The 25,192-nt window shown below is 42.2% G+C and overlaps 2 protein-coding genes across 2 annotated transcripts in view; one reads left to right on the top strand and one right to left on the bottom strand.

The window, feature by feature from the left end:
- Positions 1-25,192, bottom strand: part of FSTL3 (follistatin like 3) — a 170,762-nt gene that overhangs the window by 42,024 nt on the left and 103,546 nt on the right. The gene's annotated exons all lie outside the window — the stretch shown is intronic.
- Positions 1-25,192, top strand: part of CRLF1 (cytokine receptor like factor 1) — a 69,447-nt gene that overhangs the window by 20,912 nt on the left and 23,343 nt on the right. The window contains exons 2-4 of the mRNA XM_081959834.1: positions 12,550-12,831; positions 17,434-17,563; positions 19,303-19,472. Of these exons, the coding sequence (XP_081815960.1) occupies positions 12,550-12,831; positions 17,434-17,563; positions 19,303-19,472 (582 nt within the window). The remainder of the gene's footprint in view (positions 1-12,549; positions 12,832-17,433; positions 17,564-19,302; positions 19,473-25,192) is intronic.

The raw sequence follows: 25,192 nt of genomic DNA, 5'->3' as shown, positions 1-25,192 counted from the left end.
CTGGAAAAGCATCAAAACTGACAACTTAAATCAATATTTAAAGAGGAAGCCCTAATTTTAGAAGCCTGGATTTATTTTTGTAGCTCTTGAAAGAAACGATGAAGACCAGTATGGTAGAACAGAGTGTATTTGATTAGAAGCAGTATTCCATATTTTTCAGAGTATAAGACGCACCTTCCCCCCCAAAAAAGAGGGTGAAAATCTGGGTCTTATACGCCGAATACAGCATTTTTGGCCTCCCGAAACCCTGCCCCCTTTGCAAAAATGGATGTGCAGAGGGTTTGAGAGACCTGCAAAGTGCAAAAACTTTTTTTTTTAAATTTACCTCTTCAAAATCTTGGTGCGTCTTATACTCTGGTGGGTCTTATAGTCCGAAAAATACGCTAATTTTTTCTAACTTTATATTGCAGATAAATGGAGATTATAATTTCACGGCCGCAGTTCAAAATAATGCTTAGAATTCTTATCTCATCTCCTGAGGGTCCTTCTGGTAGTATAATATGTTAGATGCACTGGTGGGATTCAATCGGTGTAACGACTGATTCGCTGAGCGCGGGCAATGCGTTTGAAAACAGCTCAAAAACATACCTTCTACTGCAGCCCCAGTGAGTAAAACCGCTGCGGCACAGCAATCTGCTCTGTTGCACCTACCAGCTGGTCTTCAAACAAAGGAAATATAGGTCAGTATAGTGCAGGGACGGGTGGGCCCAGCTGATGGTCGGAGCACACCGGTTCGCTCCCCAGCTGATCGTCGGAGCTACCAGTTCACCTGAACCGGTTCGAACCAGCTGAAACCCACTCCTGGTTAGATGCAGAGGTGGAAGAGGGTTAGTAAAGCCAGATAAACAACAGAAGTGGAGGTAGGGTTTTTGCAATTATATATCAGAATTATACAGGTTAGATTATTATTTTAGCAGTGTGATATATATCAGGATAATATTGTAATATAAATGGATATGAAGAATGGGAATATAGACTTTGGATGACTGTACTACTAAATATGTATAAAAACATGAATAACAATGGAAGATTAGAACTTAATTAGGGAAATATATATATAAATATATATCAATCTAAACATCTATATTAATAGTAGAATTATATGGATTGAAGAACTGGAAAGAACATGAATAGAAATACCCTACATGTATAAATGATCGTGATTGATACTAAAACTATAAGGAGATATTGAAAAATGGAAGAATGAAGGATGGAACTTTGATTTAACTAAGGAGATATGAACAACAAAATAGGTGGAAGATACATCTTTGAATATTACAGCCATATGAAAGGGAGGGGGGGGAGAAAGTTAAAATAGGGATAGAAAATAGTGGGGGAATATAATAATTATATATTAATATGTTAAGATATACAAAAGGACAGAAAGATGGTTCAGAAGGGAAGGGTGATAATAAAAGACATGTATAAATAATATGAAACAATGGACATAAAATGTAATATTTAGCAATAATAAGACTATGTTTAGGGATACTGAAATGGATATTAACCAGTTACCACACCATTCACGCATTGATATGTATAAAGAATGTAAAAAATTAAAATTTGATTGGAGAAAAAAAAGAGACGAAGGACAAAAGAAATACCACATTTTTCGGACTATAAGACGCACCCTTTTCCCTCGAAAAAGAGGCTGAAAATTTGGGTGCGTCTTATACATTGAATACAACATTTTTGGCCTCCTGAAACCCTGCCCCCTTTGCAAAAATGGCCATGCATAACCTTTAGGACAGGGGTGTCCAAACTTGGGAACTTTAAGACTTGTGGACTTCAACTCCCAGAATTCCCCAGCCAGACATGCTGGCTGGGGAATTCTGCTAGTTTATTTATTTATTTATTTATTTTATTGAACTTATTAGTCGCCCCCTCTCCCCACAGGGACTCGGGGCGACGTACAGAGCAATAATCAAGATAGCACCATAAAATCGTGCAGAGGAGGTAAAAATAAGTCCATAAATAAATAAGCATAAATAAGCATACTTATTTTATTTTATTTTATTTTATTTTAGTTGAAGTCCACAAGTCTTAAAGTTCCCAAGTTTGGACACCCCTGCTTTAGGAAGCTTATAGAGTGCTCCTGGAGGCTGGGGAGGGCAAAAATTAGTGAAAAACAGGCCGTTTTCTGCCCCCCTCAGCCCCCAGGAGCACTCTATAAGCCTCTTAAAGGCTATGCATGCTCTTTTTTTGACGAAAAACGGGCCCGTTTTCACGAAAAACAGGCCGTATTTTGGGGGGAGGTCTGCAGAGTGGAAAAACTTTTTTTTTTAAATTTGCCTCTTCAAAATCTTGGTCCGTCTTATACTCCGGTGCGTCTTATACTCCGAAAAATACGGTAGTTAATTAAGCAGGACTAATTTTTATTGCTAAAGGTTGGCCATCCTTATCAGGTAGTCTGAAAACTGTTTTCTTTTAATAGGTACGGCAGCCTAGAACACTGTGCATATCTCCTGCTCAGCAGTATTGTTCTATTTGTAATTGATACGGTTACCCTCCATGTATTTAAGAATTCTTTCTTCTTATCACATCAAACATGACACTTCCCTTGTGATTGTCCAAGGAGATTCTCAGTCATTCTGGTCACGGTTTTCCCAAAGGTGCTTTTTCAATAGGCAACTGGACGAAGGCATTTCGCTCCTTATCCAAGGAGCTTCTTCTTTGAAGAAACGTCTTCGAATGGCCACTAAACGAATGGTTATAAGTAGAGGACCACCTCTAGTAGCTTATTTTAAGTCTATCGTTAATACAAACTAACTTACAATTTAAGTTATTTTATATATTTTATTAGTAGACTGCGACCCATATGTGTGTACAATACATTTTTTTAAAAAATCCAAGCATAGATACAATAAACAAGTTGCATGGTTTTTCACTAACGCATAGCATCAGTTGTTCTGATTTTGGCAATAAATCCCATTTTAATTCTTTCCACCCTCCCAGCTTGTTCCTATTTCCCTTCCCCCCCCTACCCCCATGTGTCTTTTTCTGCTTTTTCTTGCGCTTTTTAAAGGATAACTCAAGCATAAAAATACATCCAAGAAAAGCTACGGATGTCCATTAGGTTTTACAGAACTGTAAATGTCCTGGGATTAAGCAACGTTTCCCGTTTAAATAAACACAAGAGTTAAATATATATCTATTATGGCTAACAATTGCACCGTGCGCTTGACCGCTCATTCATCAATGCATTAATCTAAAAAAAAAAAAAGAAATCTTGCTCTTGTCACCCTTCCAGGGTTTAAGCAGCTTCCGAAAGTTAAAACTGTGTGACAAGACAGACTCCCGTTCAATTTTTTTTTTTAACAGAGAGAGGGGGAAAGGAAAGGACTAGTGACTTGTAAATGTGGCAGGTTTGTTCCTGCAAATCATCAAGAGTTGAGTGATGAATTCCCTTCGGCCTTCATTTTGGCACGCTCTCCTCTCCTCTCCCATAAGCAGAAGCCACACTCAAGGGTGTTGGTCTTTCTTTCTGAGGTTACACAATTGAAATACAAGTACAGGAATCGGCTGCTCTGGGTTCGAACGATCCTCTAGCGAAGATTCTGCGCGGTTCGGTGAACCCCCAAATCCCACTCCTGCCTGGGTCCGCCCAACCCACTCCTCCCCTCCCAGGAGTCTCCACGCCGCCCGTTTTGGATGCTAGGCAGGTGCAGGGCCTGTGTGGAGGCTTGTAGAGTGCAAAAAATGGGCCTCCCGGAGGCTCCGGAAGGCCGGAAATGGGCCCGTTACCGGGCTCGGGAGGCTCCTTGGAGACCGGTAACAGGCCCATTTCCGGCCTTCCGGAGCCTACTCTGAAAACGCGCCCCACCCCCCATGATGCAGGAGGCTGACTAGGCCACACCCACCATGGCCACGCCCACCCAGCAACTGGGCAGAGAACCTGTTGCTAAAATTTTTGAAGCCCACCCCTGTACAGGTAGCCCGTGACCTACCATAGTTCATTTAGTAACCGTTCAAAGTCACAACAACGGCACTGAAAAAAGTGACTTATGACAGTTCTACAGAGTCACGACCTTTGTAGCCTCCCCATGATCATGTGATCAAAATTCAGATGCTTGGCAACTGCTTCATATTTATGACCGTTGGTGTTTCCTAAGGTCACGGGATAACCCTTTTGCGACCTCCTCGCAAGCGAAGTCAAAGGGGAAGCCAGATTCGCTTCACAACCGGGGCAAGGAAGTGATACAATGAGGCGACACTCACTTAGCAAATGTCTCACTTAACAACAGAAATTTGGGGTTCGATTCTGGTCGTAAGTTGAGGACTACCTGTGGGGGTAGTTCTTGACGTACAGCAATTCATTTGATCTTTCTTTACACTTTTCTCAGCATTAAAACCTCCACCAGGTCATTGCTTAATGCGTCCAAAGTAGAATAATTTAAGCCTAGTCATTTGTGCCTTGAAAACGTTTGGGTTGATTCCTTCGGTTTGTTTTCCAACGGTTTGTTTTCTTAGCTGTCCATGACATTCTCAAGGTTCTTCTCTAATACCAAGTTTAAAAGCATCAATCCTCTTCTTATCCTGCTTCTAAGTCCAATTTTCATTTCCATGGATAGTCACAGGGAAGACTATCGTTTGCACCATTCTGATCTTTGTAGCCGCAGACTCATCACAGCATCTGAATATAGGGAATAGGAGAGGACAGGACAGGACAGGAGAGAGTTGGAAGGGACCTTGGAGGTCTTCTAGTCCAACCCCCTGCTTAGGCAGGAAACCCTACACCCCTACAGACAAATGGCTATCCAGCATCTTCTTAAAGACTTCCAGTGTTGGGGCATTCACAACTTCTGGAGGCAAGCTGTTCCACTGATTAATTGCCCTCACTGTCAGGAAATTTCTCCTCAGTTCTAAGTGGCTTCTCTCCTTGATTAGTTTCCACCCATTGCTTCTTGTTCTACCCTCAGGTGCCTTGGAGAATAGTTTGACTCCCTCTTTTTTGTGGCAACCCCTGAGATATTGGAAGACTGCTATCATGTCACCCCTAGTCCTTCTTTCTCTTAAGCTAGACATACTTAGTTCCTGCAACCGTTCTTCATATGTTTCAGCCTCCAATCCTCTAATCATCTTTGTTGCTCTTCTCTGCACTCTTTCTAGAGTCTCCACATCTTTTGTAGTCCTTGACTTACAACTACAACTAAGCCCAAAATTTCCATTGCGAAACAAGACAGTTGTTAAGTGAAGTTGCCTCACTTTATGACCATTTTGATACAGCTATTAAGTGAACCACAACAGCTGTTAAGTTAGCAATTTGGTTGCTAAATTTCTCTTTACAATCCCAAGCAGAATTGAGATTATCGCTGTTATCAGTTGAGAATCTGCAACTGAACTGTAGGCAAAGTTGAGAAAATTCAGCCTAAATATTTAGAATTTTCTAGTAAATCATTATGACTCTTTCATATAAATCCTTAGCAGTGGGTTTTTTTCTTCTTATCTTTCCTCACTTCGCTTTCCCCTTTCCCCTTCCACTGCTTTTGTATTTACTTTGTATTTTAAACTATTTTATAACTCAATAAAAACGTTAAACATGAGAGTAAAAGGAAAAACGTATAATTTCAATCACTTTTTATCAAATTTTCATGGCTAACTCCTCCTCCAGCCCCTTGAAGCATCCATAGTAAGGAATCTAATAAAATCCAGCCTCTTGAAACCTTTCTGGCAACTTGTTAAGAGTAATTTAGTTTTCCAATGTCACTTAATACCTGGCCATTAAATATTGTTTTTTCTTCTTCTTAAAGCTATAAAATATATTGCCAGGCTTATCTGGAAGCATAAATATTCAATTTCTCAGACTTGTTTTTGCTTTCTGCAATTCCACCGTGTCTTCTCCTTCCTTTTCTCTCCAACTTGAACTCTTTACATCCTTCCCTTTCAAAATACGTGTTCTGCTCTGTATCTATAGAATATGAAAAGTCCAGTTGCTTGGAGAGGGGAAGAAATGGCTTTTTTGGAACCCAATCAGCTGATTACAATCAGCTGTCTGTTCGGAAAAACCCAGTTTATGAAGTTTCGAGTGTCTGCTGTAAAGTCTATACATCCATTTGGTTCTGGAGGGAGGCCAGAGCTAAACCCTGAAATTCGGTCTGCATTCATTACGTACAACCGGCAAACTTCGTCGTCTTTGGAAAGCAGACATAAACTTGACCTCCCCTCGATATGGTAATTGTTGGGTTGGATTTCATTATGTAGAAATTCTTCAGCTGGTTCCACCACCCAGAACACCCCTTTTTCCATGAGATGTTTTTGGGCATTTCCCAGGACTGTATATAAAAATGTTTGGCTCTAAGATAAATAATTGTGTTTTAGAGACAATAGCCAGAAAGAGGACAACTTAATTCTCTTTTGTCTTTTGCCTGGGCAGCCGAGTGGGTAATTTAAGAAGGAAATAGGAATAGCATATGGAATTTGTCTTTTTCTCTTTCATATTTAACTAATTTCTGGATTTAAAAAATAGAATAGAATAACAGAATTGGAAGGGACCTTGGAGGTCTTCTAGTCCAACCCCCTGCTTAGGTAGGAAACCCTACACCACTTCAGACAAATGGCTATCCAATCTCTTCTTAAAGACTTCCAGTGTTGGGGCATTCACAACTTCTGGAGGCAAGTTGTTATACTGATTAATTGTTCTAATTGTCAGGAAATTTCTCCTTAGTTCTAAGTTACTTCTCTCCTTGATTAGTTTCCATCCATTGCTTCTTATCCTGCCTTCAGGTGCTTTGGAGAATAGCTTGACTCCCTCTTCTTTGGGTCAGCCCCTGAGATATTGGAAGACTGCTATCATGTCTCCCCTGGTCCTTCTTTTATTAAACTAGACATACTCAGTTCCTGCAACCGTTTTTCATATGTTTCAGCCTCCAGTCTCCTAATCCTCTTTGTTGCTCTTCTCTGCACTTTTTCCTAGAGTCTCCACATCTTTTCTACATCGTGGTGACCAAAGCTGGATGCAGTATTTCAAGTGTGGCCTTACCAAGGCATTATAAAGTGCATTCTAACTCAGGAAATGTCTCCTCAGTTCTAAGTTCCTTTTCTCCTTGATTAGTTTCCGTCCATTGCTTCTTGTCCTACCCTCAGGTACTTTGGAGAATAGCTTGACTCCCTCTTCTTTGTGGCAGCGCCTGGAAGACTGCTATCATGCCCCCCCTAGTCCTTCTTTTCATTAGACTAGACATACCCAGTTCCAGCAACCTAATCATCTTTGTTGCTCTTCTCTGCACTTTTTCCTAGAGTCTCCACATCTTTTTTACATCGTGGCGACCAAAACTGGATGCAGTATTCCAAGTGTGGCCCATTGCTTCTTGTCCTGCCCTCAGGTGCTTTGGAGAATAGCTTGACTCCCTCTTCTTTGTGGCATCCCTTGAGATATTGGAACACTGCAAACGTCCAGCTTCATGAGATTTGCTGAATGTAACCAACTTGTTTCTCAACCTCTGCCATTTTAAGATGTGTAGACTTCAATTCCCAGAATTCCCTAGCCAGCATGCTTGGGCTTCCCCAGCAATGGGGTGGGGTGGGGGGGAGACAGAGGATGATGACTGAAGCCTTCTGGGTCTTGAAGTCCACACATTTTCAAGTCGCCATGGTTGAGAAGTAGAAGGCGGGCCTACTTGGTGCTGTCTTTTGAAAGATAGCAGAAACTGTTCTCCGCTGAGGGGGATGGGGGAATGTTTTCAGTAGATCAGGGGTGTCCAAACTTGGCAACTTTAAGACTTGTGGACTTCAAGTTCCAGAATTCCCTCAGCCAGCAGAGCTTTTAAAAAAAAAAGTTTTTCCACTCTGCAGACCTCCCCCCAAAATACGGCCTGTTTTTCGTGAAAACGGGCCCGTTTTTCGTCAAAAAAAGAGCATGCATAGCCTTTAAGAGGCTTATAGAGTGCTCCTGGGGGCTGAGGGGGGCAAAAACGGCCTGTTTTTCACTAATTTTTGCCCTCCCCAGCGTCCAGGAGCACTCTATAAGCTTCCTAAAGCAGGGGTGTCCAAACTTGGGAACTTTCAGACTTGTGGACTTCAACTCCCAGAATTCCCCAGCCAGTGGGGAATTCTGGGAGTTGAAGTCCACAAGTCTTAAAGTTGCCAAGTTTGGACACCCCTGCAGTAGATAGTTCTTTATATTATTTATTGCATTTCTGATTTGATTTAGGAATCAAAAATGTCAAAATGGCCTCCCCGCTCAGATACACTTAATAATACGAGAACATAAATACAACTTGTACTTGCCTCTTGTAATGTTGCTTAAACTGCCTTGAGGGAAAACTCTATGGAATCAATACTAGATTACATTTCTCGGCTACTTTCAACAGACCAAACAAATTAATTTAGCTCCTGTCCTTTGCCTGAGTGAGATCAGATGTTTGGGGTTGGATTCTGATTCCTTTCAATGAAAGGATGGAAGAATGAAGGGAGGGAGGGAGGAATGGATGCATGGATGTTGCAACAACCCTGAATGTATTTCTACAGCTAGAAATAAGGAGAAAATTTCCTGACAATTAGAGTAATTAATCAACGGAATAGCTTGCATCCTGAAGTTGTAGATGCTCCATCACTGAAGCTTTTCAAAAATAGACTGCACAATAATTTGACTGTGTTGGAAGAAAAATGTCCATCTGGGTTCAGTTCTAAGTTGGGGAAAAGATGCTCGATTCATGGAAGTTGCTTGGAAAGATGGTTTTAATGGTGGACAGGATCACATGCCTTGAAGATGTTGGGTGAAGGGGGAAAAAGGGGAAGAGATGCTGAGAGTGCCTGAAAGAGGAGAAGGCGTCTCCTGTTTGTCTCATCCAGGTCTTCCCACAGGGCACTTCCATAGAGCAATACTAGGATTCTATAATGCACTCTTATTCAAAAGTGTTGACCTTTCAGGTGACCAAATCCATCTTCTGCTAAACTCCTGACAGAACCCACCCAGCACGGCTTACTGCCTTTCGAAAACCCTACAATAGATGTAGAGCCCAAATGACATGGTAATGTCTGAAACTGCACCCCCCCACCCCCCACCCTCAGGAAAAAGAGTGTTTGGAGTGACACCTAGTGGTGGTTGTCCAAAGAAAACCGGCATCGCAGAGAGGTTGGATGGAGACGTTGAGTACTAACTTACAGCCTGCATAAAGCTTGGTTGGAGAAGGAATCCGGCTCTTTCAATCCCCAGGATAGATCCATCGCTGGTTCATTTTTAAGGATCCTAAATCCAATGTCGCTGGGAAAATGATGAGCTGCATTTATTTATTTTATTTTATTATTATATTATATTATTTTATTATTATTTTATTTTATTATTTTATTTTATTATATTATATTATATTATATTATATTATTTTATTATTTTATTATTTATTTTATTTTGTTACATTTTATTTTGTTATATTTTATTTTATTATAATATTATTATATTATATTATATTATATTATATTATATTATATTATATTATATTATAATATTATATTATTATATTATATTATATTATATTATATTATATTATATTATATTATATTATTATTATATTATTATATTATTATATTATTATATTATTATATTATTATTATATTATTATATTATTATATTATTATATTATTATATTATATTATATTATATTATTATTATATTATATTATTATTATTATATTTTATTATTATATTTTATTATATTATATTATTATATTATTATTATATTATTATTTTATTTTATATTATTATTTTATTTTTTATTTTATTTTATTATTATATTATTATATTTTATTTATTATTATATTATTTTATTATTATTTTATTTTTATTTTATTTTATTATTTTATTTTATTGACACTTTGTTGGTCATCATTTAAGGCAGGGATGACCAACATTGGCAACTTTAAGAACTTGTGGACTTCATGGCTGGCTGGGGAAATTCTGGGAGTTAAGAACTTGAAGTCCACAAGTTCTTAAAGTTGCCAAGGTTGGACACCTCTGATTTAAGGGAAAAGCAACAGGGTCATTGATTGTTTACCTCCTAAAATAAGAAGCAACCTAGAGCTAAGAAATTTCCTGACAGTGAAAACAATTAACCAGTCGAACAACTTGTGTCCAGAAGTTGTGAATTCTCCAACACTGGAAGTTTTTACGAAGAGATTAGACAAACGTTTGTCTGAAATGGTATAGGGTTTCCTGCCTGAGCAGAGGGTTGGACTAGAAGACCTCCAAGGTCCCTTCCAATTCTGCTATTCTGTTCTATTCTATGATCAAAATTCAGATCTGCTTCATATTATTTATGACAGTTGAAGTGTCCTGGAGTCATTTTTAGACCTTCTGAGAAGCAAAGTCAATGGGGGAGCCCGATTTACTTAACAATCTTGTTACTAATTTAACAATGTACAATGTGTACAATGTGTAATTTTTATAATATGTGTTTTATTTATTGTACGCCGCCCCGAGTCCCTTTGTGGAGAGGGAGCGGCTAACAAATTTAATAAAATAAATAAATAAATAAATAAATAAATAAATAAATAAATAAATAAATAAATAAATAAATAAATAAATAAATAAATAAATAAATAAATAAATAAATAAATAAATAACAATTGCTGTTATTCACTCAGTCACTTAATCACTGGAATTGATATAAGTTGTTAGAAAATTCTGGGAATTGAAGTCCACCCATCATGCTATCTGGGGAATTCTGGGAATTGAAGTCAACGCATCTTAAAATTCCAAGGTTAAAAAAAAATACCGGTTTATTAGCCCAACATTAGGGCATCTGCGAGCAGGTAGTGAGGCAACAAAATGATTATTTAGCTTTTTAAGACTATATTAGAAGGGGATTTCCCCATGAGATACGGTACCTTCAGTCCAAGGCTGGCCATGGGACCAAAGACATTTGTGCATGATAAACTTCTTAGTTTTTACGGTATGCAAACCTCAATATCAACGTTCCTTAATCGTGACAACTGTCAAGAGTTCCGACGGACGAACCCAACCAAAGCAAGCACGGCCAAGATGATCCAATTCCTTAATGCGAAACTTCATTGAGTATATCATTTCGGCACGGATGAGGGCAAAACCAGATTTAACTAATTCCCACATAATTAAAGTACAGATTCTCCTTCTCCCTGTTAGACAGGTCACATTGTCCAATTGGGTCTCATTGTATTGTTATGAGAAAAAGTCTTTAGCTCTGACAGACACCTGACGAAGTGCCCTTGGTTCTCACGGCTGTCTTCTTGATGTCTGGAGCCTACATTCCATCTCCCCTTTCCCTCCCCTCTGGTTCGTTGGCAAGCTGAGAAGTGATCACGGTTGCAACAGCAAAAGCGCACTTAGAAACTTGACAGCAATTTTACAATATCTGGGTTTCCAGAATTCTCCACCTAGGCTTGCTCTATTGATCTGGAGCAAGGGTGTCAAACTCAATTTCATTGAGGGGCCACATCAGGGCTGTGGTTGACCTCAGGGGGGGGGCACGTGTGGGTGTGGCCAGCTTGACACCACTCTGCAAACTGCTGGCATGTTTCCTCTTCTCATTGGGTAGACGGGGCCGAAGAGACGCGGGTAGACCGAGCCAAAGCAACACAGGATGGACCCTAACATTTTCCATGACACGGGCCAGATCTGACCACATCGCGGGCCGGATACGGCCCACGGGCCTTGCATTCGTCACCCATGATCTGGAGCTTAATAGCTGCATGTTTTATTGAGCAACTTCAGAGATTCCCTTAACAACCGTGGCCAAAAAAGGTTGTAAAATCAGGCATGATTCATTTCACAACTGCCTTGCTTAGAGCATTAGAAATTCTAGTACCAATTGTGGTTGTAAATTGTGCTTTAACTTGTAATGCCAGCCAGCTGGGATTTAGTATGAACTCAAGTTTTTTTGTTGTTTGGTTGCCAAAAAGTAAGTGCGGTGGGCCACTGTATATTTCTCATATCAGCTGTATGAACCGTGGCTTCTCTTGAAGTTGGATGTGTAGTCAGTATTTTGGGGTGATTTCCCCCCGTCTGTTCTCTTGCTATCTGTGCCCCACACTTCTCTTTGAGAATAGAGCAACTTTTCAAGCTGTATTTCCTGGACTAGAATCCTCTAAAAATGGCACCAATATCATGCTTTGCCTTCTCAGATATCTTTAATTATTACTACATTATTACTACATTTACGAATAGCCTCTGTATGAATTAAAATAGTTAGTAACTAGAAGATCTCCAAGGTCCCTTCCAACACTGTTATTCTATTCCCGCCATAGGCATGAAAGCTGGCTGGGTGACTTTGAGCCAGTCCCTCTCTCTTAGCTGAACCTACCTCACAGGGTTGCTGTGGAGAAAATAGGAGGAGGAAGGTGTGTTGGATATATTTTATTTGTAAAAATAATAAAGGTGGAATACAAGTAAATAAACACATAATACAAATATATTTTCTATTAACTATTGCAGAAAGAAGGGCCGCTAATGCTATTGCTGATCGCCAAGTGGCATAACATCTCATAGTCAGGATTATTTTTGGATGCCCCCTCAAGGAACAAACTAACCAACCAACCACCAGAGATTGACCTGATCTTTTCTTTTTCCCTTTCGCTGCAGACCCAGCCATCATAGCTCCCCAAGACGCCACCCTCCACATTGGTGCTTCATTCACGGCCAACTGTTCCGTCACGCCCAATTCAGGCCTGAAGGCCGAGGACCTTTATTGGACCCTGAATGGCCGAAAGCTCCCAGCCGAGACCTACAAGGTCCTGGGGGCCACCGCCCTCAGCGTCACTCTCACCCAGCTGAACGGATCGCGGCAGCAATCAGGGGATAACCTGGTCTGCCACAGCAAGGAAGGCGGAAGCATCTTGGCTGGGTCGTGTCTCTATGTAGGACGTACGTTGGAGGCTTTGTTGGGTGGATTTCCTACACCTGCCGCCCATTCTCTGGGTCAGACCATAGGTAGTCCTCAACTTATGACCATAATCCCAAAGGTGCTTTAAAAAAAAAGCAACTTTGGGACAACCCTGAGAATCGCCATAGACATTCATGACCACAGCTGAACCCCAAATTTCCATTACTAAATGAGACAATTGTTAAAGTGAATTTTTGCTCATCTTATGATCTTTCAGTGGCTAAGACGCTGAGCTTGTCGATCAGAAAGTTCGGCGGTTCGAATCCCTAGCGCTGCGTAACGGAGTGAGCTCCCGTTACTTGCCCCAGCTTCTGCCACCTACTAGTTTGAAAGCACGTCAAAATTCAAGTAGAAAAATAGGGACCACCTTTGGTGGGAAGGTAACAGCATTCCGTGCTCCTTCAGCGTTTAGTCATGCCGGCCACATGACCACGGAGACATCTTCGGACAGCGCTGGGTCCTCGGGTTTGAAATGGAAATGAGCACCGCCCCCTAGAGTCAGGAACGACTAGCACACATGTGTGAGGGGGACCTTTACCTATGACCTTTCTTGCCGCAATTGTTAAATGAATCTCTGCAGTTGTTCTATTAGCCACACAGTGAATGTGGCTTCCCCATGGATTTTCCCCTATCAAAAGTTGGCAAAAGATGATCACATGACCCCTGGACACTGCAACCGTCATAAGTATGAGCCGGAGTGTCCAAATTTTGATTATGAGGCTACAGGGGTGGGGGTGGGGGTGGGGGTGCTGCAACGACCATGAATGTGAAAACTGATCACATAAGCTGCTTTTTTTTCAGTGCCATTGAAACTTTGAATGGTCACTTAACAAATGGTCATAAGTCAAGGACAGTGGTGGGATTCAGCCAGTTCACACCACTTCGGGAGAACTGTTTGAACTGGTTGTTGGAAGAAATCATTAGATCAGAGAACCGGTTGTTAAATTATTTGAATCCCACCACTGGTGGAGGACTACCTATAGAAATGCCAAAGAGAGTTGCATTTGTTTGTTTGTTTGTTTGTTTATTATTTATTATTTATTACTTATTACTTATCATTTATTATTATTATTATTATTATTATTATTATTATTATTATTATTATTATTATTATTATTAATGTTATTAGCAGGCACTGAAAAAAGCAACTTATGGCCATTTTTCAAACTTACAACTTTTCCGATCATGTGATCTAAATGCTTCACACTTAGGACCGTTGCAGTCTCCCAAAGTAAGATGATCCCCTTTTGCGATCTTTGGACAAGCAAAATCAATGGGGAAGACAGATTCACTTAACAACCGTGTGACTAACTTGCCAACTCCCAATGATTCACTTAACATCTACAATACAATACAATAGCAGAGTTGGAAGGGACCTTTGGAGGTCTTCTAGTCCAACCCCCTGCCTAGGCAGGAAACCTCACACCACTTCAGACAAATGGTCATCCAACATCTTCTTAAAGACTTCCAATGTTGGGGCATTCACAACTTCTGGAGGCAAATTGTTCCACTGATTGTTCTCACCGTCAGGAAGTTTCTCTTCAGTTCTAAGTTGCTTCTCTCCTTGATTAGTTTCCATTGCTTCTTGTTCTACCCTCAGGTGCCTTGGAGAATAGTTTGACTCCCTTTTCTTTGTGGCAACCCCTGAGATATTGGAAGACTGCTATCATGTCTCCCCTAGTCCTTCTTTCTATTAAACTAGACATACCCAGTTCCTGCAACCGTTCTTCATGTGTTCATAAGAAGAAAGGAAGGAAATGGAACTAAATTGAATATAATTGATGACAAATTTGCTGTTGACTTTAACAAAATAGTGAAAACAATCAAGATCTATGCCGTGTACTGCTGATTGTTGAGTAATTGTTTAATACATCTTCCAGGTCAGAGGCTGTCTATCTCTTTGACTGTCACTTGTTAGTGTGGGTAGAAATATCCATTTGGTTCAGTTTCAACCTGGGAGAAAGGCACTGGAGACAAAATGGAGGCTGATTGGAAAGAAGGCCCATTTATTGATGAAGGAATGATAGGATAATATTCTAAATCATGGATGTCCAAACTTGGCAACTAAATTTTGTGGACTTCAAGTCCCAGAATTCCCCTGCCATAACAATAATGATGATACCTTTAAAACCATCAACCATCAACATCTACTTATCCCATGTCTTTCGGAAGGACTTGATAGGTAGGTAAAAATGCCAATTCCAGTCTGAACACCTGGCTGACTGTGCAATGAACCACGATAAAATAATTAGTGAAAGGAGCAGAGCTGGAAGAAAAACAATATTTTGGGTGATCTTGGAGCTGAACGAAATGCTTTTGATTAAACTCCAAAAACTGCACAATTCAGAGAAGGAATTGAGACCTAAGACCGTTTTGTTTCTCTTTTATTTCCACTTCAATACAATACAATACAATACAATACAATAGCAGAGTTGGAAGGGACCTTGGAGGTCTTCTAGTCCAACCCCGTGCCTAGGCAGGAAACCCGATACCATTCCAGACAAATGGCTATCCAACATCTTCTTAAAGACTTCCAGTGTTGGGGCATTCACAACTTCTGGAGGCAAGTTGTTCTACTGATTAATTGTTCTAACTGTCAGGAAGTTTCTCCTCAGTTCTAAGTTGCTTCTCTCCTTGATTAGTTTCCACCCATTGCTTCTTGTTCTACCCTCAGCTGCCTTGGAGAATAGTTTGACTCCCTCTTCTTTGTGGCAACCCCTGAGATATTGGAACACTGCTATCATGTCTCCCCTAGTCCTTCTTTCTATTAAACTAGAAATACCTAGTTCCTGCAACCATTCTTCATGTTTTAGTCTCCAGTCTCCTAATCCTCTTTGTTGCTCTTCTCTGCGCTCTTTCTAGAGTCTCCACATCTTTTCTACGCCGTGGCGACCAGAACTGAATGCAGTATTCCAAATGTGGCCTTACCAAGGCCTTATAAAGTGATACTAACACTTCACGTGAACTGTGGCATGAAAGGTCATAAAATGGGACAAAACAAGGGATGAAATTCAGCAGGTTCTGACATGTTCCAGAGAAGCAGTAGCGGAAATTTTGAGTAGTTTGGAGAACCGGCAAATACCACCTCTGGCTGGCCCCAGAGTGGGGAGGGAATGGAGATTTTGCAGTATCCTTTCCCTGCCTCACCCACCAAACCATGCCCACAGAATCGGTAGTAAAAAAAAATTGAATTTCACCACTGGGCAAAATTCACTTAAATGGTTCATTTAACAACAGAAATTTTGGACTCAATTGCAGTCATAAGTTGAGGACTACCTCCATCTATCTATCTATCTATCTATCTATCTATCTATCTATCTATCTATCTATGAATGAATGAATGAATGAATGAATGAATGAATGAATGAATGAAAATGAATGAATGAATGAAAATGAATGAATGAAAATTTTGTATGGCCGCCCAACTCACTTTTAGTGTCATTCTTACAATGATAAAATCCAATAGTCACTCAATCCATTTGCAGGGCTCCATCCCATTCTGGGCTCCTGGGGCCCATTTAGCGTTTTGCGGGTTGCTGTTTTTTTGTCTTTCCAGCGTCTTCTCTGAAACCTTGAATCGCGATACAAGAAAGTTTCTGCTCTTGACTGTTGCTCTCGAAGAGAAAAAGACGCCATTTGAACCATGACAGATGTCTAAATCAATAGTCTAAATTTTTATCATCACAGGGCTATTTTTAAAGATTTGATTTCCGAAGGATGGAAACTTCAGCTGGCTTGTTTTCACGCAGAGGGCGACTGTAAGCCATGGTTTAAAATTTCTCACCGGTGCCAAAGGAGAAAAAGGCGCTGCTGTTTTAAAAAGCTCTCCTTTTACTATTTCGTATCCATTGGCATTTGTGCTTGCCTGTAAACAGCACAGTCTGTTTGCCAATATAGAAAGGCAGTCCTCAACGTACAACCACCATGGGAACGAGAATCTCCCTGGTGGTTAAGTGAGTTGTGCCAGATTCTGTGAGCTTTTTTTTGCTATGGTTGTTAAATGAAGCACTGCAGTTCTTAAGTGAATGTTGTTAAATCCGGCTTCCCGCATTGACTTCACTGGTCAGAAGCCAGCTAGTACACAGAACTACTGTAACCACTGATTAACCACTTAGCTGCGTGACACAGTGGTTAGAGTGCAGTACTGCAAGCTACTTCTGCTGCTTGCCAGCTGCCACCAGTTTGAATCCCACCAGCCTCAAGGCTGACTCAGCCTTCCATCCTTCCGAGGTCGGTAAAATGAGGACCCAGATTGTTGGGGGAAATACACTGACTCTGTAAACCGCTTAGAGAGGGGCTGTAAAGCGGTATATAAGTCTAAGTGCTATTGCTAAGTGCTAAAAGGTGATCACATGACCCCCGGGATGCTGCAACCACCATAAATAATGCCACTTGCCAAGTGCCCTAATTTTGATCACCTGACTGTGGAGATGCTATGATGGTCGTAAGTGTGAGGCCCACCTATAAGTCACTTTTTTTCAAGTGTCATTGTAGCTTCAAATTGTTGCTAAACTCTTGTGATTCAAAGCCACCTGTATATATACCTGACTCTAGAGCCCTATGAATTTATTTATGTTTTTCAGTGCCTCCTGAAAAGCCAACCAACATTTCTTGCTGGTCCAAGAATTTGAAAGACCTCACCTGCAGATGGGTACCTGGGTCAGAAGGCGAGACACACCTGCATACCAATTATTCCCTGAAATATAAGCTGAGGTAGGCTGATGGCACGGGCATAGAAGGGGTGATAAGTTGGAGGTTTGCCCTTTAAAATGAGCGCAGTGGTTAGAGTGCGGTACTGCAGGCGACTTCTGCTGCCTGCCGGCTGCCTGCAATTTGGCAGTTCACAAATCTCACCAGGCTCAAGGTTGACTCAGCCTTCCATCCTTCTGAGGTGGGTAAAAGGAGGACCCAGATTGATGGGGGCAATAGACTGACTCTGTAAAACTGCTTAGAGAGGGTTGTAAAAGTACTGTGAAGCGGTATATAAGTTATTGCTATTGTTATTACTATGTTTCCCCGAAAATAAGACAGGGACTCATTTTCTTTTGACCCCCGAAATAAGCACTTGGCCTTATTTTGGGCCTTATTATTTTTGAGGTGCAGGAGGCCGCGAGCGTGGTCACCTCATAGCTGCTGCTGTGTTGCAATATTTTTGGGGAGGGCTTATTTTAACGCACCGGGGAGGTCTTATTTTTAGGGAAACAGGTGGAAGACACAGAATGAGATGGACTTTTGTAGTCTTATTGAATTTCAGACAATTCTTCCTGACCTAGTATCAGTCAAAATAGGATTGTGATCCCTATGCTGGGAGTTCTGGGAGTTGAAGTCCACACATCTTAATATTGCCAAGGTTGAGAAGCAGTGATTTAGGGCAGGGGTCCCCAACCCATGGTCCACGGACCGGCACCAGGCGTAGGCATGCCAGCGACCACACAGTGCAAATAAGTAGTTCGGTATAGCGCTTAAAATGCTGCCTAGAAACCAGGAGATTGTGAGTTCTAGTTGCAGCTTAGCCACAAAAGGTGGCTGGGTGACCTTGTGCCAATCATGCTCTCTCAGCCCAACATACCTCACAGGGTTATACAATACAATACAATAGTAGAGTTGGAAGGGACCTTGGAGGTCTTCTAGTCCAACCCCCTGTCTAGGCAGGAAACCCTATACCGTTTCAGACAGATGGCTATCCAACATCTTCTTAAAGACTTCCAGTGTTGGGGCATTCACAACTTCGGGAGGCAACTTCTGTTCCACTGATTAATTGTTCTGACAGGACATTTCTCCTCAGTTCTAAATTGCTTCTCTCCTTGATTAGTTTCCACCCATTGCTTCTTGTTCTACCCTCAGGTGCCTTGGAGAATAGTTTGACTCCCTCTTCTTTGTGGCAACCCCTGAGATATTGGAACAATGCTATCGTGTCTCCCCTAGTCCTTCTTTCTCTTAAGCTAAACATACCCAGTTCCTGCAATCGTTCTTCATATGTTTTAGTCTCCAGTCCCCTAATCATCTTTGTTGCTCTTCTCTGCACTCTTTCTAGAGTCTCAACATCTTTTTTACATCGTGGTGACCAAAACTGAATGCAGTATTCCAAGTGTCGCCTTACCAAGGCATTATAAAGTGGTATTAACCCTTCACGTGATCTTGATTCTATCCCTCTGTTGATGCAGCCTAGAACTGTGTTGGCTTTTTTGGCAGCTGCTGCACACGGCTGGCTCCTATTTAAATGGTTGTCCACTAGGACTCCAAGATCCCTCTCACAGTTACTACTATTGAGCAAGGTACCACCTATACTGTACCTGCGCGTTCCGTTTTTGTTGCCTAAATGGTTGTTGTTGTGGGTAAAATAGGAGGAGGAAAGAATATTAGAAATGTTTATTGCTTTTCTTACTTGCGCAGTAATAAAGGTGGGGTTTAAAAAAATCTAATCAATAAAAGAAAGAACTCTTGTTTTGCAGATGGTATGGTCGGGACAACATCTGCCAAGAATACCACACCGCTGGCCCATATTCCTGCCACATTCCCAAGGATTTAGCCCTGTTCACGCCTTACGAAATTTGGGTAGAAGCCTCCAACCGACTTGGAATGGCTGTGTCTGATGTGGTGATGCTGGACATTGTCGACGTTGGTAAGAAGGTCTTTGAAGTTGGCCAACAATCTTGACGGCAACTGTTCACGTTTCGTTGGCAAAGCTGTTTGAAGCTCACTCTGATCAACTTTGACACTATCGGGGCTGATTCCATGAGGCTAACGTATCCCTTGATCAACTTTCAAAAGTTGGGCAAAAGTTTCAGCTTGTGTGGCTTTGAATGCTACCAGTTGGTTTCCTCTGGCTAACTCAGCCCCGATGACTACAGGTAGTCCTCAACGTATGACCACAAGTAAGCCCAGCATTTATGTTGTCAAGTGAAAAATTTGTTAAGTGAGTGTTGCCCCATTTTATGACTTTTCTTGCCGCATTTGTTCAGTGACTCGCTGCGATTGTTAAAGTAGTAACATGGTTGGTAAGTGAATCGGGTTGGTCCATTGACTTTGCTGATCAGAAGGTCGCAGAAGGGGGTCACATGACTTCTGAACACTGCAACCGTCATAAATATGAGTCAGTTGCCAAGCATCCGAATTTTGATCGGTGACCAAATGCAACAGATATTACGACAGTCGTTAAGTGTGAAAAAAGGTCATAAGTCACTTTTTTCCAGTGCCGTTGTAAGTTCAAACGGTCACAAAATGAACAGTTGTAAATTGAGGACTACCTGTGTGAGGGAGAGCTAGTTTGGTGGAAAATCTTGATACCCAACTTTATAAACAAGGAGTGAACCCGTCACATGAGCCAATTATTTCCTGTTTTTGTTTCTGGAATGTTCTACTTGATTTCTAATTTTAAGACAGAAGGTAAGTGAACGGATAGAGTTGAAACACCAGCTGACTTCGCAAAACCCATCATGCTCTTATCCACTTGGAAGATTAGTTTTTCTCGCCATCTACATGTACACATTCAAACTAGACTGTATTGTCAAGTATGTAATACGACGGTAAATCATGTGACCATGGGAATGCTGCAACGGTCATAAGTGCGGAAAATGGTCGTAAGTTGCTATTTTCAGTGCCATTGTATCTTTGAACAGTCACTAGATCAGGGGTGTCCAAACTTGGCAACTTTAAGACTTGTGGACTTCAACTCCCAGAATTCCCCAGCCAGCAGAGCTGGCTGGGGAATTCTGGGAGTTGAAGTCCACAAGTCTTAATGTTGCCAAGTTTGGACACCCCTGCACTAGATGAACTGTTGTAAGTCGAGGACTACCTGTGCCAGAAGTAAAAAATAATCATAAAGGAATCCTTGCGAATTTTACTCTGCTTGTCGTTGCCGACTCTGTTTCCACTGAGCCATTGAGCCACCACGGTCTGAAGACATTTCCGTGGTCAGCACGATGTCATGGAACGCTGTTATTTTTCCACCATAGTGGTACTTATTTATCCACTCACATTTACATACATTCAAACTGCTAGGTTGGCGGGAGCTGAGGTGAGGACGGGAGCTCTGCCCATTGCATGGCACTCAGGTCTCGAACCTGGGCAGCGGCTTTCCAGCCCAATGTCTTAACTGCCGAGCTATCATGTATCCTTCTGTGTCACAATGAGCATGTAAAATCCTTTTGGTACCATATTTTCCCGGAAATAAGACCTAACCGGATAATTTTTCAGGATGCTTGTAATATAAGCCTTACCCCCAAAATAAATCCCAGTTAAGATCATCAGCCAGACAGACACATTTAGTAATGTATTTTCCCGAAAATAAGTCCTAACTGGAAAATAAGCCGTAATGCATGTTTTGGAGCAAAAATGAATATAAGATCCAATGTTATTTTGGGGGAAATACGGTAGCAGTCATTATCCTTCACAGCCCCATTGTTAATGCCAAGCCGCTAATTCTCACAGGTGGGTAGACTTCCCAAGCATGGAGATTCCACTTAAATACAGGTAGTCCTTGACTTATAACCATTCGTTTAGTGACTGCTCAAAGTTACAACGGTGACTGTTAGATTGGGTCATGGATAGGCACACACAGTCTTAACGGCAACAACAGCTCTTCATTCAGTACAACCAGTGAGAACAATCCAATGAAGGTTGAGTCTGACAGCAGCCCTTCCACCTTGGTGGAAACCACTATAGTTAGGACAAGTATCTAACAGTGACCTATGATCATTTTTCACACTTATGACTGTTGAAGCATCCTAATGGTGATGTGATCAAAATTCAGATGCTCGGCAACTGGTTCATATTCATGACCATTGATGGGTCCCGGGGTTATACAATCACTTTCAGCGGTGGGTTTCACATTTTGTTATCACCAGTTTGCCGCGCGGCTGCTTGCTTTGTGCATGCCCACTTCACAGGCGCCCCTTCCGTGCATGCGTCTGGTCTCAAAGAGATGCCTAAATAGGACAGCATAGAGCCAAGGAGGGTGGGAGGGGGCGCCCACAATTTCCGCTACCGGTTCGAGCAAATTGGTCCAAACTGGCTGAATCTGTCCGAACCGGCTGAATACCATGTCTTCTGCGACCTTCTGACAAGCAAAGTCAACGGAGAAGCCAGATTCACTTATCTGCGATTTACCTAACAACTGTGGCCAAAAAGATTGTAAAATGGGACAAAACTCACTTATCAACTGTTGGTTAGCTACAGAAATTTTGGGCTCAGTTGTCATATAAGTCAATTATTGTTCTGTATCCCATCAGTTTGTGGGAAGAAATGTAGATTTGAGGTTTGAGTGTGCTCTAGAACAGAGGATGAGCTTTCTTTCAAACCTATGGAGTGAAAAGCTTTTAATACTTTTCAGGAGAAGATATCCCTGAAATTAGAAGGGAGATGGCTGAGCCAGAGTTAGTGCAGCGTTTCTCAACCTTCGCAACTCTTCTGACCTAGGCCTCCCAAAAGCACGAAGCTGACTCCTCATCCCGATAAAACCTCTTTTATTTAGGTTAAAGGGAATTCCTCTCCAGCAAAATCCTGGACAAAAGTCTTCCAAGAGATTTCACAACTACAGACCTTCATCAGGCTTGGAGAGCTGCCAGGCTGATATCTTCAAAACGCCATGCTGTAGCAGCAATTACTTGGCAAGAAGTCAGGAACAGATCTTCACCCTAAGGAATTGAACTTATTGTCTCCTGCAAACTCCCTTCCCCTTTCTCTCCTCTTTATTCCTTATGGGAGGGGCCATTCACCGTCCACCTGTGGCTTTACTCCCGAGTTGGGCCTTGTTCCTTAGCTGCTCCCTTCTCCCGGCAGCTCTGTGCATGCACACACTGGGAACAGGCTCCAGTTGTTCTGCCCCACTGATCTCCGACTCCAAAGGCAGCTGATAACTATCGGATGGCCCTGGCCCTATCTCTGCCTCAGTGGTGGGTTCCTGCGGGATCGCACCGGATCGCGCGCTCCCTTTCGGCGCTAAACCCGGAAGTACGTTCTGGCCCCGCCCCTGGCGACGCGACGACGCTTGCCTGCGCTCCACCAGCTCGGCTGGGAACGGAGACGTTTCTCTGCTCAGCAATGTCTTCAGTGGAGTGGTGGCAGCCTGGCAGGCTGAGCCTGCGTCCCTTTCAGGCGCTCCGCTCCGCTGAGGAAACGTCTCCGTTCCCAGCCGAGCTGGTGGAGCGCAGGCAAGCGTCGTCCCGTCGCCAGGGGCGGGGCAAGACCGTACTTCCGGGTTTAGCGCCGAAAGGGAGCGCGCGATCCGGTGCGATCCCGCAGGAACCCACCACTGCTCTGCCTCCAATGAAGAGCACTCGTCAGAGCCTTCCCCAGGACTGGCCCATGTTCTCCCCAACCTCCTCACTGTCTGAGTTTGCTACCAGCTCTGCTGGCTGCTGGCGGGCCACAACAGCAACTTTGAGACCGGGAGACTTCAATTCCCAGAACTCCCCAGTCAGAGATCCTGAGACTGGTGAGGAATTCTGGGAGTTGAAGCCCCCTGGTCTTAAAGTTGTCAAGGTTGAGAAATTGCTAGTGGCAAGAGATAAATTCTAGCCAGTCATTCTCCATAATGACAATCCTTAACATATGTTGTGGCCTCACATGGGATACATTGGACTCCTGTGGAGAAGTAGGAAAAGTTCAGACATACCGAGAAACAGATCTTTCACCTCTCAGGAAGGAAGCAGTGAGCAGGAAATAGGTTATATGTGAGTGGAATTGCTCCTAATCTAATTAAGATCTTTCTTCTTCTTTTTTTTCCCTTTTTTTCCTCTGCGGCATTTTGCTCCCTTCCAGACATACATTTGAGGGATGCGATAACTGAGTGGCTAAGATGCTGAGCTTGTCGATCAGAGGGTCGGCAGTTTGGCGGTTTGAATCCCTAGTGCTGCGTAATGGAGTGAGCTTCTGTTACTTTTCCCAGATTCTGCCAACCTAGCAATTCGAAAGCATGTAAAAATGCAAGTAGAAAATAAGAACCAGATAATAGCATTCCGTGAGCCTTCGGCATCTAGTCATGCCGGCCACATGACCACGGAGACGTCTTTGGACAGCGCTGGCTCTTCGGCTTTGAAACAGAGATGAGCACCGCCCCCTAGAGTCAGGAACGACTAGTACATATGTGCGAGGGGAACCTTTACTTATACCTTAAACATACATTTGCTGTTTTTTAACCCTTTCCCTTTCAATTGAGCCCTCCAAACGTTCAAACCTTGTTGGCACCAGCCAGCCACTAATAGGGCTGAGATGGGACAAAGCAATGATATATACTCCTCAACTTACGACCATAAGTTGTGCTGGTTGTTAGGTGGGTTACCATGGAACTGACCTGAACTTTACTAACTTTTTGCAGTGGCCATTAAACAAAACCATTGTATGTAATAGATGGTTATTTTGCTGGAAACTGGAAGTAAATGGGAGTTTCCCAGCAAAAAAAATGCCATAAGTTGAAATTATGTGACCACAGGATGCTGTAAATGGCCATAAATGCAGATCGGTTGCCAAACACCCAAAATGTGATCATGTGACTTTGGGGTGTGTGTGTGTGTGTCAGCTGTTGGAACATTGAGCGGTAAATACCTTTTGAGGAGTCTGTTAAAGCTTTGAACAGTCACTAAGCAAACAGTTGTTAAGCAAAGCCTATGTGAATATAGAGTCTGCATTGTTGAAAGGAGGGGGAGTGGTGTGGTAGCCTAGAGGTGGAGCTCTCGCTTCACAATCCGGAGGTTGTGAGTTTGATCCTACGTAGAGGCAGGTATTTCTCTCTCTGCGCACGTTGAGAATATATCTGCTGAATATAACTCCGCATTGGCAACTGGAAAGGCAACCGGACAGTAAACACTCCCGCTCCATTCAGTTGCCCAGATTCCACCCCGAAAGAGGTTAATAGAAGATGATGTTGAAAGGAGGAGATACCATCCGCATTTGGCAAGGAAGTCCATTCTATTCATGTTTGATTTTACACCAGTCAGGAACAAAGAATCAGGACCCCACCTCAAGCTGCAATTCAGAACATTTATTGTTGAAGTCTATACACAAGAATCTAGTCAACTAAAGTTCAATACTAAATCATTAGTGGGAACGTAATGATTCTAGGCTGATGGCTCGTTTAACTCCACCCCGCCCAGCTCTGCCTCCTGGTCTCCAACGACATGCAATCAAACCCCTGAGCATGGATTAGAGCAGGGATGTCCAAACTTGGGAACTTTAAGACTTGTGGACTTCAACTCCCAGAATTCCCCAGCCAGCATGGCTGGCTGGGGAATTCTGGGAGTTGAAGTCCACAAGTCTTAAAGTTCCCAAGTTTGGACACCCCTGGATTAGAGCTTCGATTTCAGCTCGTCTAAAATTGGGCTGCAACCGGAAATAAGAAGGGAG

This window comes from Natrix helvetica (genome assembly GCF_964273705.1).
Source record: "Natrix helvetica genome assembly, chromosome: 1".
Classification (NCBI taxonomy): Eukaryota; Metazoa; Chordata; class Lepidosauria; order Squamata; family Natricidae; genus Natrix; species Natrix helvetica.
Note: the sequence above shows the minus strand (reverse complement) of the source record. Positions and strands in the feature narration are given on the sequence as shown.